Genomic DNA, 16,258 nt, shown 5'->3' on the forward strand with positions numbered 1-16,258 from the left:
ACTTTTGTTCCATAACTTTTACATGTATTATCTGAAACTGTAAGTCTTTTTGTCAGCTCTTGGGGTTGTATTAGAAATTGATAATCAATGTAGTTGTTCAAGATCATCATGATCATAATATATATACCTTCATCAAATCAATGATTAAACTTGGAAGATTATAATGCGTGTGGAATCCGTGTCATCTGTTTACACTTGTTCTAAGCACAATACATCTATAAACAGATAAAGTATCCATTTTAAGAAATATATCTGCCAAATTTGTAGTTAGCACTATCAAGACACTACTATGCCAAATTTCAATAGGTTCCACACTTATCTCAACAATACTCGGTGATTTGGTACTGGCAAATCACCATGTGCAGACTAGTTTGTTCGATAAGACTCTATAGGGAAGTGCTACCCTTTTGCCATGAATATCGATATTCATGGCAGTAGACTATGACGGTGGAACTAATTGTTTTGTGTAACGCAACATCTAGTACCTCCCCAAACACACACCCCTCCCCAATTAGACCCTTTTAATGGGACCGACTTTGTCATATCAATTGGGGGAACAAACCATCCCAACCCCATATTTTGGTACAAGGTCCTGTCTCCCAAACTGGCCTTGTACAACCAAAAGATACCACTTAGCATGTACACTTAGCACCAACATACTAAAATTGAAGAACAATTACAAAATTCCTTTGAAAAACTTATATATATGGCTGAATAAGACTGAAAGTCAAGTATACTAGAAGAAGACATTCCAAATAAGTGAAAGTGTAAGTCCAAGGATCATATACTATGTTAAATTAAACACGCATGTATAATGTAACCTCAAAAAGCCAGATTCAACTTCTTAATTACAATCATCACATAGATCAACATATATAGTTACTAAAAATCTTAATTTTGGGTGAAATTTAAAGCTGAAGTAGTGAGTGAAGCTGCATAGGCTGAACACGAAAGGAAAATGGCATCTGGGAATTGAAATCACTTCCACTACTCTCATCAAATTCATCATTATAATCCATTTCTCTCCCACCTTCCACTGCCATACGTTGTTGCTGCTTAATAGTGAAAACAATACCACAAAAACAATTGAATATACAATTTTTTTCAATCAAAATTAATATATACATATACATACATACATATATATATATATATATATATATATATATATATATATATATATATATATATATATAATGTTTGTCAAAAAAAAAAAAGTGAGTAATGTCTCAAAGCTGTACCTGGAGGATAAAATTAAGTTCCCTATTCTCCTCCTCCAAGATCTTGTCCTAATAAGCAATATGTGCACAAAAATAGAACAAGTTAGTAATTAGGACTGCAAAACAAGAATTGGATATGTAATTAAGAGCTAATCTTGTAATTGAGGAGCAAAACATACGTTTCTCTTCACCATCTGGTATACTTCCATCTGCAACAAATACAAAAGTATATATGTTAGACACATTCACTGATCTTGGCTACTATATTGGGATTTATCAATGTTTTAAAAATACGATTGAACTAACAACCGTGAACCAGTCAATTTGTCGATCCATTTGACCTCGAAAGTATTATAGCCTGGTTGAATCGCGTTAGAACCGCAATGTGTTCAATTAGCAATGTAGTTAGTTTGGTTGAAAAATTGGGTACCTGTTTGTCACGGATAGTGAGGAGACCATTTTCTAAGACATCCTCTAATCTCATCAACTTCTTGTAGTTTAGTGAATTGATATCCTTTCCCTTCAAGTGCCTGAAATTTATGTATTAGCCAACTATATATAGTTGAAATGGCTTATTTAATTAACAATAAGGTTTATTTATTAATCTAACTACCTGAGCTTAATTTCCATGTCCTCATTCTCTTTCTTGAGTTTCTCAATTTCATTCCTTAAGTTCTGCCATAGACCATAGTTCAACATAGCATTAATATATTGTAGCAAACCCTATAGCACACTTTTGTCTCTTTTTTAAAGAAAAGAAAAAAAGCCAGAAACTCACAAAAAAAGAAATGAAATTCTTAACCTTATACCTCATGTTTGGCATCCCAAAGCCTATTTCCAGATGCTTTTTGATATCTCTCCAGCATATCAATCAACCTTAATTTCATGACCAACAAAAAAACGTTAAAAATTAATTATATATTATACAAATCACAATGCACTTATTGCCATAAATCATGAAATAAAAATTATAAGAAAAAAAACTCGAGAAGAATAATTACGTGGTAGAAGGGCTAATGTATTCATGTATCTTTCCAGAAGGAGCAAAGATGATAGTGGAAACTTGAGCATCACATAGAACATTGATTTCTTTAGCTTTCTTTAAAATCCCACTTTTTCTCTTTGAATATGTAACTTGTCTGTTGCTTGAGTTCTCAATTCTCTTGATCTCAATCTTACCTCTCCCCATATCTCTATCCTTCATGATTTATAATAAATAGATGGTTATTATAAGAAAGAAGAGAAAAGTTGAAAAAAATGTAAAGGAAAACAATGTATAATGATGAAACAAGCCCCAAGAGGAAATAGCAAAATAAAGAGTAAAAAGTTTACCTCTGAAGAAACAAAGCAAGTGTGTGAAAGCTATTTTCTCTATCTTATGAACTAAGGTTAGACTTATTATTTTTCTCAAAGATTCATTCTTCCTCTGCACACTTTTAGTTCTGATTTTGTCTCATATATATACCTAAAAATCATGTTAAAGTAGGAGGAAGAAGCCAAAATATGCAAGGCTCGAGAATAAGATTGCAGGAAAAAGCATCTCATGAGAGGTGCAGGTGGCTCTGGAAATGTTTGTAGCTCAATAAGGTAAAAGGTAAAAGTAAATTAGAAATGCTGAATTTGCCAAAGAATATTTGTCTCACCAATTTCAAAATTTTATGTCCTCCAATGGTATTCTTCATCAAACTTCATGTGCCCATACACCTCAACAAAATGGGGTTGCCGAACGGAAAAATCGTCATCTCATTGAAACCACTCGAACTCTTTTACTTCATAGTAATGTTCCGTTTCGTTTTTGGGGGGATGCTGTTCTAACGGCATGCTATCTTATAAATCGCATGCCTTCCTCGGTCTTAGGTGATCAAGTCCCACACTCGGTCCTTTTTCCTAATACCCCTTTACACTCACTTCCACCCCGTGTGTTTGGGTCCACATAATCATGCGCTGATGTCGGATCAACCACCTGGGAGGAGTAATCCATTTGTGCCTGTGAGCCCTCTCCAACTAGCCTCGGGTCCCTGCGCTTCCGAGTCTTTGGGTACGGGTTTTGATCCACCTTCTCTCTCCGAGCGCTAGCGGTACTCGCCTTTTTACCTTTGTGCATCCTGGCCTCTCTAAAAAGCCGCTGCTGCTCATCCCTGGCCATATCTGTACAAAACAAATTTAAAAAAAACACAAATAAGTGGACAATGTATTTAGGCATTTCAAACTAATCATTATATCACACATTATACATTATAACACACAAATCCAAACTAATAATTAAATCACACATTATAAATTTCAAACAATGTATTTACCTTTGATTGATATTTGATAGATATATACATTATAACATGCAAATCCAAACTAATCAAACTAATCCTTATATCATTATGCTCAAAATATGGTTATTACATCATTATGTCAAAACTAATCAAACTTGCCAAAAAAAAGCTAAAATGCAAACTTATAATCATTATAACATACATACATTATAAAATTTAACATATTTGCAAAAAAATTACACAAAAAAAGCAAGATTTTCTCACTTAGGCATTTCATCAAACACCTTAAGTGCATTCTAAATTACTAGCACAATTAGTGTTATTTGAACATCTAAACAACTACATTGTACCTACACTTACTCTAAACAACAATTCCAGCATAAAGAATTCTAAACAACATCAATTTCTATCATAATTTGCAATTTTCTAACCTAACCTAAACACTAACATTTTGCTCAAAATTAAGCAAAATAAAGTCATAAAAAATCTACATTGCATGTAAATAGGATTAAGATTACTTACATGTGAATTAATTGATGAAATTTAGATGATTTTCAAGCAAATTGAAGTTTGGGTGATTTTTGGTTATACTCCCTCCGGTCCTATTTACAAGAGAAAGTTGATTTTTTAGATACATTGAATAATGTATGTATCTAGTCAAGAATCTAAATCAAATACATAAATTATTTATTGTATCTAAAAAGTAAATTGTTTCTTGTAAATATTTTAGGTAATTTCCATGTGTCAGGTTTTTGAAGTCAAAGAGCAATTTTCTTAAAAAAAAAAAAATAAGAAGAATGCCGACTCAAATTTGAAAAAGAAAGGATTTTCTCTTTTCTTTAGTTCTCACTCTCAACACTACTCTGATGCAATGAATAAAGAAACCCTAAATCGTTCGTTTCGATCACCGCCGTCACGAACAACCAACCATCGCCCCGCTTTCATCACCGCAATCACCATGCCTCGGTCACCGGCGGTCCTCTCCGAAGATCTCATCGCCGAGGTACTTTCGTTTCTTCCAGTGAAATCTCTTGTTCGCTTCAGATGTGTGAGTAAATCTTGGAAAACCCTAATTTCTGAACCCACTTTTGTAAAATTACACCTCCAGAAATCACAATCACAATCACTCTGCACACTAATCAGGATGCACAAAAACCACTTTCTTCATGGAATTTACGAGGAGGAGGATTACAGCTTAGTTAGATACCCTATCAATCCTATATTCGAAAACCCTTCCTTCACACTTGTTCACGATTCTCACTCTCATCATTTCAAAAACCAAGGAAAACCCACTTTTATAGTTGGTTCTTGTAATGGATTGGTTCTTTTGGTTCGTAAGTCAAAAACAAAGTATGATTATCACAATGATTACTGCTTCTGTGTTTGGAACCCATCCACCTGGACATCATCTGAATTTTTCGGGTATTTTTGCGATCCTGAGACTTTCCACTTTGCATTTGGATGTGTTAATTCTACAGGAACCTTTAAAGTGTTGGCGTTCTGTTTTCGAAAGGAAACAATAGAAGTGAGAGTTCTCAACTTGGATCATGGTGATTATGTTTGGAGAAATATAGAAACTTTTCCTGTGGTTCCTTATCGTGTATTCGCAAGTCATAAACATGTGTATTTGAGTGGCACTCTTAACTGGTTGTCTATTCCTAACGAAGAAGTTTGTTATGATCTTAAGGATACTACTGTTGAACACTCTGTTATTGTTTCTCTTGATTTGGAGACGGAGACATACAATCAATACACGGTGCCCTGTGGTTTTGATGAAGTGACGCATCCGTTCAACACACCAACTATTGGTGTGTTGGGGGGTTGCCTTTGTTTTTCTTGTTTACACAAGGAAACTGATTTTGTTGTATGGCAAATGAAGAAATTTGGGATTGAAGATTCTTGGACTCAATTACTTAAAATTAGTTACCAAACTCTTCGAATAGGTTATGACTTTGGTGCCACACTCAGAAAGTTTTTTCAATTGGTGCCATCGTTTCTTTCTGAGGATGGTGATTCCCTGATACTTGAGAGCAATCTAGAATCCCAAACAATTCAAATAATTCTCTATAACATGAGAGATAATACAGCAAAGCAAACAGAAATTATTGCAAGTAGAACTACTGTTGATAATAGAACTAGTGATCGTGTATATTGGAGCCATGCCAACGATTATGTTGAAAGCTTAGTTCCAATTCCTTAAAAGTAAGTTCCTCTTCCATGCTTTACTTGTTTGAATTTATGTTCATTTGTATATGTTGTTTTCATAATAATAGATTGGTTTGAATATGCTTTTTTATGATTGCTTAGCTTAATTTAATTGTATACTGAGCATGTGGCTTATATTGAGAAAATTGATATGATTAGTTTATATAACTATACGAGCATGTTTGGATAACTGTTTCCAGATAATGTTTGCACTGTAGAACATGAACATGATAGTTTCATTTTTGAAGATAGGAAACCATATTTTTTGTTGTGGTAGTTAAAGATAGGAGGGGTCCATGGTTTTTTCTTCCTTTGAGGAAAATGTCTTTTGAAGATTTTAAGGTTTTTATATATCAACCTCCCATTAAGAGAGAAATGAACCAAGGAGAAGGTTTATGGTAGCGAACAATAATTTGACTGATTGGTAACTTTACCAACAACATCGCATGAGAGGACACAACTAGACTATGATATACATACCATCTCAACATTTAAGTTTTGTATAGTTGATGTTTATTATTTAGGGTCTTCGGGATTTTTCCTTTTATTTACACTTGGGGGGTCTTCAAGATTTTTTTCTTTTATTTACACTTAAGATTTCAGATCAACAGAGAAGATGTTTTAGGATTTGTCTGCATTATTTCTTATGCGCAGTTATGCTTTTCCCTATAGGCAGGGATCCTAGAAATTGAGGATTCAGTTTAATATGAAAAGAAAATCATAATATCTTTCTATTTTTTTTCTTAATTATACTCTAAAGCCATGAAATTATTCAAACATAGCATGTGGACTCTGGATGAACTTTCGTTATTTTTGCATGCCTTGTAACATTAAATAAAGTGTGTTTTGTTATGTTTCGAATGTTACTTGCCATCATTCTTGATACATCTTTGATTCTTTTGGTTCTTACATAGGTTGGACAAACTGATCCTGGAGATACCAGATGTAGATATAAATGTTCTGTTCAATAATCAGAAAGAAAAGTGTGTTGGTGTATTTTGGTTGAAGTTGAAGGGGTTAGTTCAGTTATGGCTTTCTGACCTTCAGCTGTTCCGGTCCTGCTCTGATATTCTAGTTCTGCTGTAGTGTTATGGCGTTTATCTTGCTTGCTTGATTGCTAGTGTTGCATCAGTTTCATTTTTTTAATCCTTTGTTGTCTTGGCTGCCTGGCGTTTGAGCCCTTTGGGGTGTTGATTTTCTTTTGGTTATTTTTTTGTTATTTTCTTGGGTGTTGTAGCGGTTTGGGTGCATGTTGGCGGTGTATCTTGCTTGCTTGGCTAGTGTTGCATCAATTTCATGTTTTTATCCTCTTTAGTTGTCTTGGCTGCCTGGCATTTGAGCACGTTGGGGTGTTGGTTTTCTTTTGTTAATTTCTTGGGTAATTGGGTGCTTTGCTAGTGGACTACATTAGTGGGTCTTAGGGTTATTGGAAGACATAATGTTGGTCATTATATGGAGGTTTTCATTGTAGCAGCAGGTTGCTGTTGTGTTGTTTGCTGTTCCGTATAATGGTGGGGTTTGGAATTTGGATTCTGTCAGATTGCCCTACGATTCAGTTTTTGAGTCTTCAAGCTTCGTATTTCAGTTTTGTTGATGCGGAATGTTTAGTGTGTCTATCCGATCAGTTTTGGTGAGCTAGCATTGGAGTTGTGCAGTTCTGTTGACTTATCTTTTCTTTTATTGGTTGTGCCGGATTGGAAATAGCTTTCATCTATCATTATCTTTGTTTTTTAGCATCGACAATTTTATATCGGGTGGGCTGCTAGTGGCAGGATCAACTGTATTAGCATTGCTTTAGACTTATGTGCTTGTTCTCTTTGTGAGTAATTAATTTACTCAACTTAATGCTTGAGAACTTAGATTCCATCATATAGCTTTTTGAGATGGAGCTTTTATAGTCTCCTGTTAAATTAGATGGAAATATTATTTTTGCTATTTTTATTTTATTTTATTCCTTACATTATTCTGAATAAGTTGAATTAAAGTTTCTAAAAAACAAAGTTGAATTAAAGATTCATCAAGACTTTTGATCGATTTTAAATTGGGTTACTTTTTCTTAAAAAAAATTGGGTTACTTATGAATAACCAGTTACTTTGAATCATCAGATCTGAACTATTGTTCCATAACTTTTACATGCATTATCTGAAATTGTAAGTCCCTTGGTTGTGTTAGAAATTGATAATCAATGTAAATATTCGTGCTTCCATCCTAACCTGGGCCCATTATATTTTTTTTCCAAGTCAAATTAATTCCTACAAAGAGACTATTTCTGATTCACTTTGCCAGTAGACTATGACGGTGGAACTTATTGTTTTGCGTAACACAACATCTAGTACCTCCATAAGAAAAATGTAATGTGTTATTGAGTCTCGTTGTTGGATAAAGAAATCAAGTTGAAGAGTGATCTTGCACAAATTGATCAATAAACTATTCCACTCCACACAAACACACCCCTCCCCAATTAGACCCTTTTAAATCGACCAACTATGTAATAATAGTGTCATTTCAATTTGGGGAACAAACCATACCAACCCCATATTTTGGTGCAAGGGCCTCTCCCCAAAAGTGGTCTTGTACAACCAAAAGATACCACTTAAAATGTACTAATATACTAAAATTGAAGAACAATTAAAAAATTCCTTTGAAAAACTTATATGTGGCGGAATAAGACTGAAAGTCAAGTATACTAGAAGAAGACATTCTAAATAAGTGAAATTGTAACCTCAAAAAGCCAGATTCAGCTTCTTTATTACAAGCATCATATAGTAGTTACTAAAAGTCTTAATTTTGGGTGGAATTTAAAGCTGAAGTAGTGAGTGAAGCTGCATAGGCTGAAGACGAAAGGAAAATGGCATCTGGGAATTGAAATCACTTCCACTACTCTCATCAAATTCATCATTATAATCCATTTCTCTCCCACCTTCCACTGCCATACCTTGTTGCTGCTGAAAAGTGAAAACAATAACACAAACAATTCAATATCCTTTTTTTTTTAATCAAAATTATACAAAGATATATATATATATATATATATATATATATATATATATATAATGTTTGCCAAAAAAAGTGAGTATTGTCTCAAAGCTGTACCTCGAGGATAAAATTAAGTTCCCTATTCTCCTCCTCCAAGATCTTGTCCTAATAAGCAATATGTGCACAAAAATAGAACAAGTTAGTAATTAGAACTGCAAAACAAGATTTGGATATGTAATTAAGAGCTAATCTTGTAATTGAGGAGCAAAACATACGTTTCTCTTGACCATCTGGTATACTTCCATCTGCAACAAATACAAAAGTTTATCTATTAGATACATTCACTGATCTTGGCTACTATATTGGGATTAATCAATATTTAAAAAATACGATTAAGCTAATAACCATGAACCAGTCAATTTGTCGATCCATTTGATCTCGAAAGCATTGTAGTCTGGTTGAATCGCGTTAGAACCGCGATTTGTTCTACTAGTTTTTGTTATTTTTTTGCATTTGTTATTTACTTTTTATAAATATTTATTCTTTTTTTCTAGTCAATATCCATTTAAACAATGATTGAACCAATTGAATCATGGTTCAAAAATCTCACTAATTATCCAATCCAATTTTAAAAAAAATGTTCAATAGATATACACCAAGTTTAATGGATATGCACTTACCAAATGAAGTTTGTTTACACGATTATTTATATATTTTTTGTTTACACGACTACATTCACCTCCACACTAATGGGGTTCGAATTGGGGACTGCTCATATTCGAGGCTTGTCCTTTTACTACTAGACCAAATAAGTAGCCTTTTAAATTCAATAAATAAGTAGCCTACCCGAACCGCTGCACCCTCCGGTTCCCGATCTGACCGGTCCGATCGGCCGGGTCGGTCTGGGTTTCAAAACACTGAGTTTAACCCTTTACAAAAATAAGAAGAATGCCGACTCAAATTGAAAAAGAAAGGATTTTCTCTTTTCTTTAGTTCTCAGTTCTCACTCTCAACGCTAATCTAATGCAATGAAGAAAGAAACCCTAAATCGTTCGTTTCGATCACCGCCGTCACAAACAACCAACCATCGCACCGCTTTCATCACCGCAATCACAATGCCTCCGTCACCGGCGGTCCTCTCCGAAGATCTCATAGCCGAGGTACTTTCCTTTCTTCCAGTGAAATCTCTTGTTCGCTTCAGATGTGTGAGTAAATCTTGGAAAACCCTAATTTCTGAACCCACTTTTGTGAAATTACACCTCCAGAAATCACAATCACAATCACAATCACTCTGCACACTAATCAGGATGCACAAAAACCACTGTCTTCATGGAATTTACGAGTTTGAGGATTACAGCTTAGTTAGATACCCTATCAATCCTATATTCGAAAACCCTTCCTTCACACTTGTTCACGATTCTCACTCTCATCATTTGAAAAACCAAGGAAAACCCACTTTTATAGTTGGTTCTTGTAATGGATTGGTTCTTTTGGTTCGTAAGTCATTAAAATCAATGAAAGATGATCACAAGAGTTACTGCCTCCGTATTTGGAACCCAGCCACCGGGACATCATCTGATTTTTTCGGGCATTTCCGCGATCGCAAGACTTTCCACTTTGCATTTGGTTGTGTTAATTCTACCGGAACCTTTAAAGTGGTGGCGTTCTGTTTTCGAAAGGAAACAATGGAAGTGAGAGTTCTCAACTTGGATCATGGTGATTATCTTTGGAGAAATATTGAAACTTTTCCTGTGGTTCCTTATCGTGTATTCGTAAGTCATGAACATGTGTATTTGAGTGACACTCTTAACTGGTTGTCTATTCCTGACGAAACTGTTGAACACTCTGTTATTGTTTCTCTTGATTTGGAGACGGAGACATACAATCGATACACGGTGCCCTGTGGTTTTGATGAAGTGACACATCCGTTCAACACACCAACTATTGGTGTGTTGGGGGGTTGCCTTTGTTTTTCTTGTTTGCACAAGGAAACTGATTTTGTTGTATGGCAAATGAAGAAATTTGGGATTGAAGATTCTTGGACTCAATTACTTAAAATTAGTTACCATACTCTTCGAATAGGTTATGACTTTATTGACACTGACACACTCAGAAAATTTTTTCAATTGGTGCCATCGTTTCTTTCTGAGGATGGTGATTCCCTGATACTTGAGAGCAATCTAGAATCCCAAACAGTTCAAACAATTCTCTATAACATGAGAGATAATACAGCAAAGCAAACAGAAATTATTGCAAGTAGAGCTGATATTGATAATAGAAGTGGTGATCGTGTATATTGGAGCCATGCCAGCGATTATGTTGAAAGCTTAGTCCCAATTCCTTAAAAGTAAGTTCCTCTTCCATGCTTTACTTGTTTGAATTTATGTTCATTTGTGTATGTTGTTTTCATAATAATAGATTGGTTTGAATATTCTTTTTTATGATTGCTTAGCTCAATTTAATTGTATATTGAGCATGTGGCTTATATTGAGAAAATTTCCCTTATATGATTAGTATATATAACTCTACGAGCATGTTTGGATAGCTGTTTCCAGATAATGTTTGCACTGTATAACATCACTGTGGACCTATGAAGCACGGACACGGACACCGGACACGACACGGACACCGATACGCCGACACAGCTAATAATTTTAAAAAATCACATAATTCAGTGTAATTAGAAGTGTCGGTGTTGTGTCAGTGTCGGACACGACACGTGTCCGACACCGGGACACACCTAATCCGAGGAGTGTCCGTGCTTCATAGAGTGTGGACAGATTTTGGATTATATCTCTTTTTTTTCAAAGAACATTATAGGTTTATGGTAGTGAACAGTAGTTTGACTGTTTGGTATCATTAGAAACATCACATGAGAGGACACAACTAGACTATGATATACATACCATCTCAACATTTAAGTTTTGTATAGTTGATGTTTTTTATTTAGGGTCTTCGGGATTTTTCCTTTTATCAACACTTAGGGGGTCTTCAGGATTTTTCCTTATATTTACACTTATGTTTCAGATCAACAGAGAAGATGTTTTAGGATTTTGCTGCATTATTTCTTATGTGCAGTTATGCTTCTCCCCACATAGGCAGGGATCCTAGAAATTGAAGATTCAGTTTAATATGAAAAGAAAATCCTAATATCTTGCTAGTTTTTTTATTACTTATACCTAAAGCCATGGAATTGTTCAACATAGCATGTGGACTCTGGATGAACTGTCGTTCGTTTTGCATGCCTTGTAACATTAAATAAAGTGCGTTTTGTTATGTTTCGAATATTACTTGCCATCATTTTTTGGTTCTTCTTTAATACATCTTTGATTATTTTCGTTCTTGCATAGGTTGTTGGATTGGACAAACTGATCCTGGCGATACCAGATGCAGATATGTATTCAACAGAATCTATGAAGTTTCTTCAAAAACAGAATCTATGAAGTCCACATATAAATGTTTCGGTCAACAATCAGAAAGAAAAGTGTGTTGGTGTATTTTGGTTGAAGTTGAAGGGGTTAGTTCAGTTATGGCTTTCTGACCTTCAGCTGTTCCGGTCCTGCTCTGATATTCTAGTTCTGCTGTAGTGTTATGGCGTTTTGGGGTGTGTTTGGCAGTGTATCTTACTTGCTTGGCTGCTAGTGTTGACATCAGTTTCATTTTTTTATCCTTTGTAGTTTTCTTGGCTTCCTGGTGTTTGAGTCCTTTGGGTGCGGTTTGGGCGCCCTAAACTAAAGTAACTCTGAAAACCTAGAACTGACTTTATCCTCTTTATTTGTCTTTGCTGCCTGGCGTTTGAGCACATTGGGGTGTTGGTTTTCTTTTGTTAATTTCTTGGGTAATTGGGTGCTTTGCTAGTGGACTACATTAGTGGGTCTTAGGGTTATTGGAAGACATAATGTTGGTCATTATATGGAGGTTTTCATTGTAGCAGAGTTCTGGCGTGGCAGGTTGCTGTTGAGTTGTTTGCTGTTCCGTATAATGGTGGGGTTTGGAATTTGGATTCTGTCAGATTGCCCTACGATTCAGTTTTTGAGTCTTCAAGCTTCGTATTTCAGTTTTGTTGACGTGGAATGTTTAGTGTGTCTATCTGATCAGTTTTGGTGAGCTAGCATTGGAGTTGTGCAGTTCTGTTGACTTATCTTTTCTGTTATTGGTTATACCGGATTGGAAGTAGCTTTCATGCATCATTATCTTTGTTTTTTAGCATCGACAATTTTATATCGGGTGGGCTGCTAGTGGCAGGATCAACTGTATTAGCATTGCTTTAGACTTATGTGCTTGTTCTCTTTGCGAGTAATTAATTTACTCAACTTAATGCTTGAAAACTTAGATTCTATCCTATACAAGCTTTTTGAGATGGAGCTTTTATAGTCTCCTGTTAAATTAGATGGAAATGTTATTTTTGCTATTTTTCTTTTATTTTACTACTTTCTGAATAAGTTGAATTAAAGTTGTGAATTAAAGATTCATCAAGACTTTTGATCGATTTTAAATTGGGTTACTTGTATGAATAACCAGTTACTGTGAATCATCAGATCTGAACTATTGTTCCATAACTTTTACATGCATTATCTGAAATTGTAAGTCCCTTGGCTGTGTTAGAAATTGATAATCAATGTAATTGTTCATGCTTCCATCCTAACCTGGACCCATTATATTTTTTTCCAAGTCAAATTAATTCCTACAAAGAGACTATTTCTGATTCACTTTGGCAGTAGACTATGACGGTGGAACTTATTGTTTTGCGTAACACAAAATTTAGTACCTCCTCAACTTACATATGTGGGAACAAATTGAACAATAAACTATTCAACTCCACACAAACACACAACCCTCCCTAATTAGACCCTTTTAATGGGACCAACTGTGTCATAACAATTGGGGGGAACAAACAAAACCATCACAATTCCCAACCCCATATTTTGGTGCAAGGGCCTCTGTCCAAAAGTGGTCTTGTACAATTAAAAGATACCACTTACACTTAGCATGTACACTTAGCATTAACATACCAAGACTGAAAGTCAAGTGTACTAGAAGAAGACATTCCAAACAAGTGAAAATGTAATCCCAAGGATCATATACTATGTTAAATTAAACACGCATATATAATGTAATGTAACCTCAAAAAGCCAGATTCAGCTTCTTTATTACAATCATAGATCAACATATATAGTTATTAAAAGTCTTAATTTTGGGTGGAATTTAAAGCTGAAGTAGTGAGTGAAGCTGCATAGGCTGAAGACGAAAGGAAAATGGCATCTGGGAATTGAAATCACTTCCAGTACTCTCATCAAATTCATCATTATAATCCATTTCTCTCCCACCTTCCACTGCCATACGTTGTTGCTGCTGAAAAGTGTGAAAACAATACCACAAAAACATTTGAATATACATTTTTTTTTTTCAATCAAAATTAATATATATACATATATATAATTTTGGTCCAAAAAAAAATATGACTAATGTCTCAAAGCTGTACCTGGTGGATAAAATTAAGTTCCCTATTCTCCTCCTCCAAGATCTTGTCCTAATAAGCAATATGTGCACAAAAATAGAACAAGTTAGTAATTAGAACTGCAAAACAAGATTTGGATATGTAATTAAGAGCTAATCTTGTAGTTGAGGAGCAAAACATACGTTTCTCTTGACCATCTGGTATACTTCCATCTGCAACAAATACAAAAGTATATATGTTAGACACATTCACTGATCTTGGCTACTATGTTGGGATTTATCAATGTTTTAAAAATACGATTGAACTAACAACCGTGAACCAGTCAATTTGTCGATCCATTTGACCTCGAAAGTATTATAGCCTGGTTGAATCGCGTTAGAACCGCAATGTGTTCAATTAGCAATGTAGTTAGTTTGGTTGAAAAATTGGGTACCTGTTTGTCACGGATAGTGAGGAGACCATTTTCTAAGACATCCTCTAAGCTCATCAACTTCTTGTAGTTTAGTGAATTGATATCCTTTCCCTTCAAGTGCCTGAAATTTATGTATTAGCCAACTATATATAGTTGAAATGGCTTATTTAATTAACAATAAGGTTTATTTATTAATCTAACTACCTGAGCTTAATTTCCATGTCCTCATTCTCTTTCTTGAGTTTCTCAATTTCATTCCTTAAGTTCTGCCATAGACCATAGTTCAACATAGCATTAATATATTGTAGCAAACCCTATAGCACACTTTTGTCTCTTTTTTAAAGAAAAGAAAAAAAGCCAGAAACTCACAAAAAAAGAAATGAAATTCTTAACCTTATACCTCATGTTTGGCATCCCAAAGCCTATTTCCAGATGCTTTTTGATATCTCTCCAGCATATCAATCAACCTTAATTTCATGACCAACAAAAAAACGTTAAAAATTAATTATATATTATACAAATCACAATGCACTTATTGCCATAAATCATGAAATAAAAATTATAAGAAAAAAAACTCAAGAAGAATAATTACGTGGTAGAAGGGCTAATGTATTCATGTATCTTTCCAGAAGGAGCAAAGATGATAGTGGAAACTTGAGCATCACATAGAACATTGATTTCTTTAGCTTTCTTTAAAATCCCACTTTTTCTCTTTGAATATGTAACTTGTCTGTTGCTTGAGTTCTCAATCCTCTTGATCTCAATCTTACCTCTCCCCATATCTCTATCCTTCATGATTTATAATAAATAGATGGTTATTATAAGAAAGAAGAGAAAAGTTGAAAAAAATGTAAAGGAAAACAATGTATATTAACGAAACAAGCCCTAAGAAGAAATTGCAAAATAAAGAGTAAAAAGTTTACCTCTGAAGAAACAAAGCAAGTGTGTGAAAGCTATTTTCTCTATCTTATGAATGTTTATGCTCACAATATATTTATGAACTAAGGTAATGTTTTGACTCATTATTTTTTTCAAAGTTTCATTCTTCCTCTGCACACTTTTTGTTCTGATTTTGTCTCATATATATACCTAAAAATCATGCATGTTAAAGTAGGAGAAAGAGGCCAAAATATGCAAGGCTCGAGAACAAAGAATGCAGGAAAAAGCATCTCATGAGAAGTGCAGGAGGCTCTGGAAATGTTTGTAGCTCTATAAGGTAAAAGGTAAAAGTAAATTAGAAATGTTGAATTTGCTTTGGTTCAAAATAGGAATTAAAGGAAAAAGCAATTGGAAATGTTGAAGTGTTGAATTTTATGGCTCAAAATGGGAAAAGGAAGTATATTTGCTTTCTTTCTCATGTAGTGAGACAGCCCTCATGTACTTGATGCTTTCATTTTGTATTGTATCCTATTTTTGTCTTTTTATTTTATGATTATACACTATGTTTGTATTTTGCAATTTTATAATTGTACTCTACCAAGAGTTTAAGTACAAGTACTAACCTATCCTAAAGAAATACAATTTGGTGCCGAAACTACCGTAACATACAATCGAATGGAAGTGAAAACATGAATATGTTTTTCCCTTTTGTTACCAAAAAAAGAATGGAAGTGAAAACCATTCATAATAGACACACGCAAATGCCAATTTGTTAGAATTTACAGTGATTTATTTATATTTAGACAAAATTATATTTGACTTAAATAATCAATGATAAAT

At 34.3% G+C, this 16,258-nt stretch overlaps 4 protein-coding genes across 5 annotated transcripts; 2 read left to right on the forward strand and 2 right to left on the reverse strand.

Annotated features, from left to right (window-relative positions):
- Window positions 1-734: 734 nt before the first annotated feature.
- On the reverse strand, window positions 735-3,341 carry LOC146953159 (agamous-like MADS-box protein MADS9). Its single transcript, XM_085708145.1, has 8 exons — window positions 2,864-3,341; window positions 2,222-2,418; window positions 2,030-2,096; window positions 1,834-1,895; window positions 1,651-1,750; window positions 1,400-1,429; window positions 1,242-1,289; window positions 735-1,052 (listed from the first exon to the last, which is right to left on the reverse strand). The coding sequence occupies exons 1-8, from the start codon at window positions 2,900-2,902 to the stop codon at window positions 909-911; spliced, it is 687 nt and encodes a 228-aa protein (XP_085564271.1). The 5' UTR covers window positions 2,903-3,341; the 3' UTR covers window positions 735-908.
- A 935-nt stretch (window positions 3,342-4,276) lies between these two features.
- Window positions 4,277-7,627, forward strand: LOC146953160 (F-box/kelch-repeat protein At3g23880-like). The gene is made up of 2 exons (XM_085708140.1): window positions 4,277-5,689; window positions 6,607-7,627. Exon 1 carries the CDS (start codon window positions 4,359-4,361, stop codon window positions 5,685-5,687), a length of 1,329 nt encoding a protein of 442 aa, XP_085564266.1. The 5' UTR covers window positions 4,277-4,358; the 3' UTR covers window positions 5,688-5,689; window positions 6,607-7,627.
- Window positions 7,628-8,377: 750 nt separating this feature from the next.
- On the reverse strand, window positions 8,378-15,540 carry LOC146953161 (agamous-like MADS-box protein MADS9). 2 transcript variants are annotated; one of them, XM_085708153.1, is made up of 8 exons: window positions 15,463-15,540; window positions 15,132-15,328; window positions 14,940-15,006; window positions 14,744-14,805; window positions 14,561-14,660; window positions 14,310-14,339; window positions 8,787-8,834; window positions 8,378-8,635 (listed from the first exon to the last, which is right to left on the reverse strand). In XM_085708153.1, the coding sequence occupies exons 2-8, from the start codon at window positions 15,317-15,319 to the stop codon at window positions 8,492-8,494; spliced, it is 639 nt and encodes a 212-aa protein (XP_085564279.1). In that variant the 5' UTR covers window positions 15,320-15,328; window positions 15,463-15,540; the 3' UTR covers window positions 8,378-8,491. The 2 variants fall into 2 exon arrangements, with proteins under 2 accessions (XP_085564279.1, XP_085564277.1); XM_085708151.1 differs by having other exon boundaries at window positions 8,378-8,638.
- Window positions 9,642-11,014, forward strand: LOC146953162 (F-box/kelch-repeat protein At3g23880-like). The gene has a single exon (XM_085745247.1). It carries the CDS (start codon window positions 9,698-9,700, stop codon window positions 11,012-11,014), a length of 1,317 nt encoding a protein of 438 aa, XP_085601373.1. The 5' UTR covers window positions 9,642-9,697.
- Window positions 15,541-16,258: the final 718 nt, after the last annotated feature.

This window comes from Medicago sativa, chromosome 1 (genome assembly GCF_051527215.1).
Source record: "Medicago sativa cultivar Bolivia chromosome 1, Bolivia_mono, whole genome shotgun sequence".
In the NCBI taxonomy this organism is placed as follows: domain Eukaryota; kingdom Viridiplantae; phylum Streptophyta; class Magnoliopsida; order Fabales; family Fabaceae; genus Medicago; species Medicago sativa.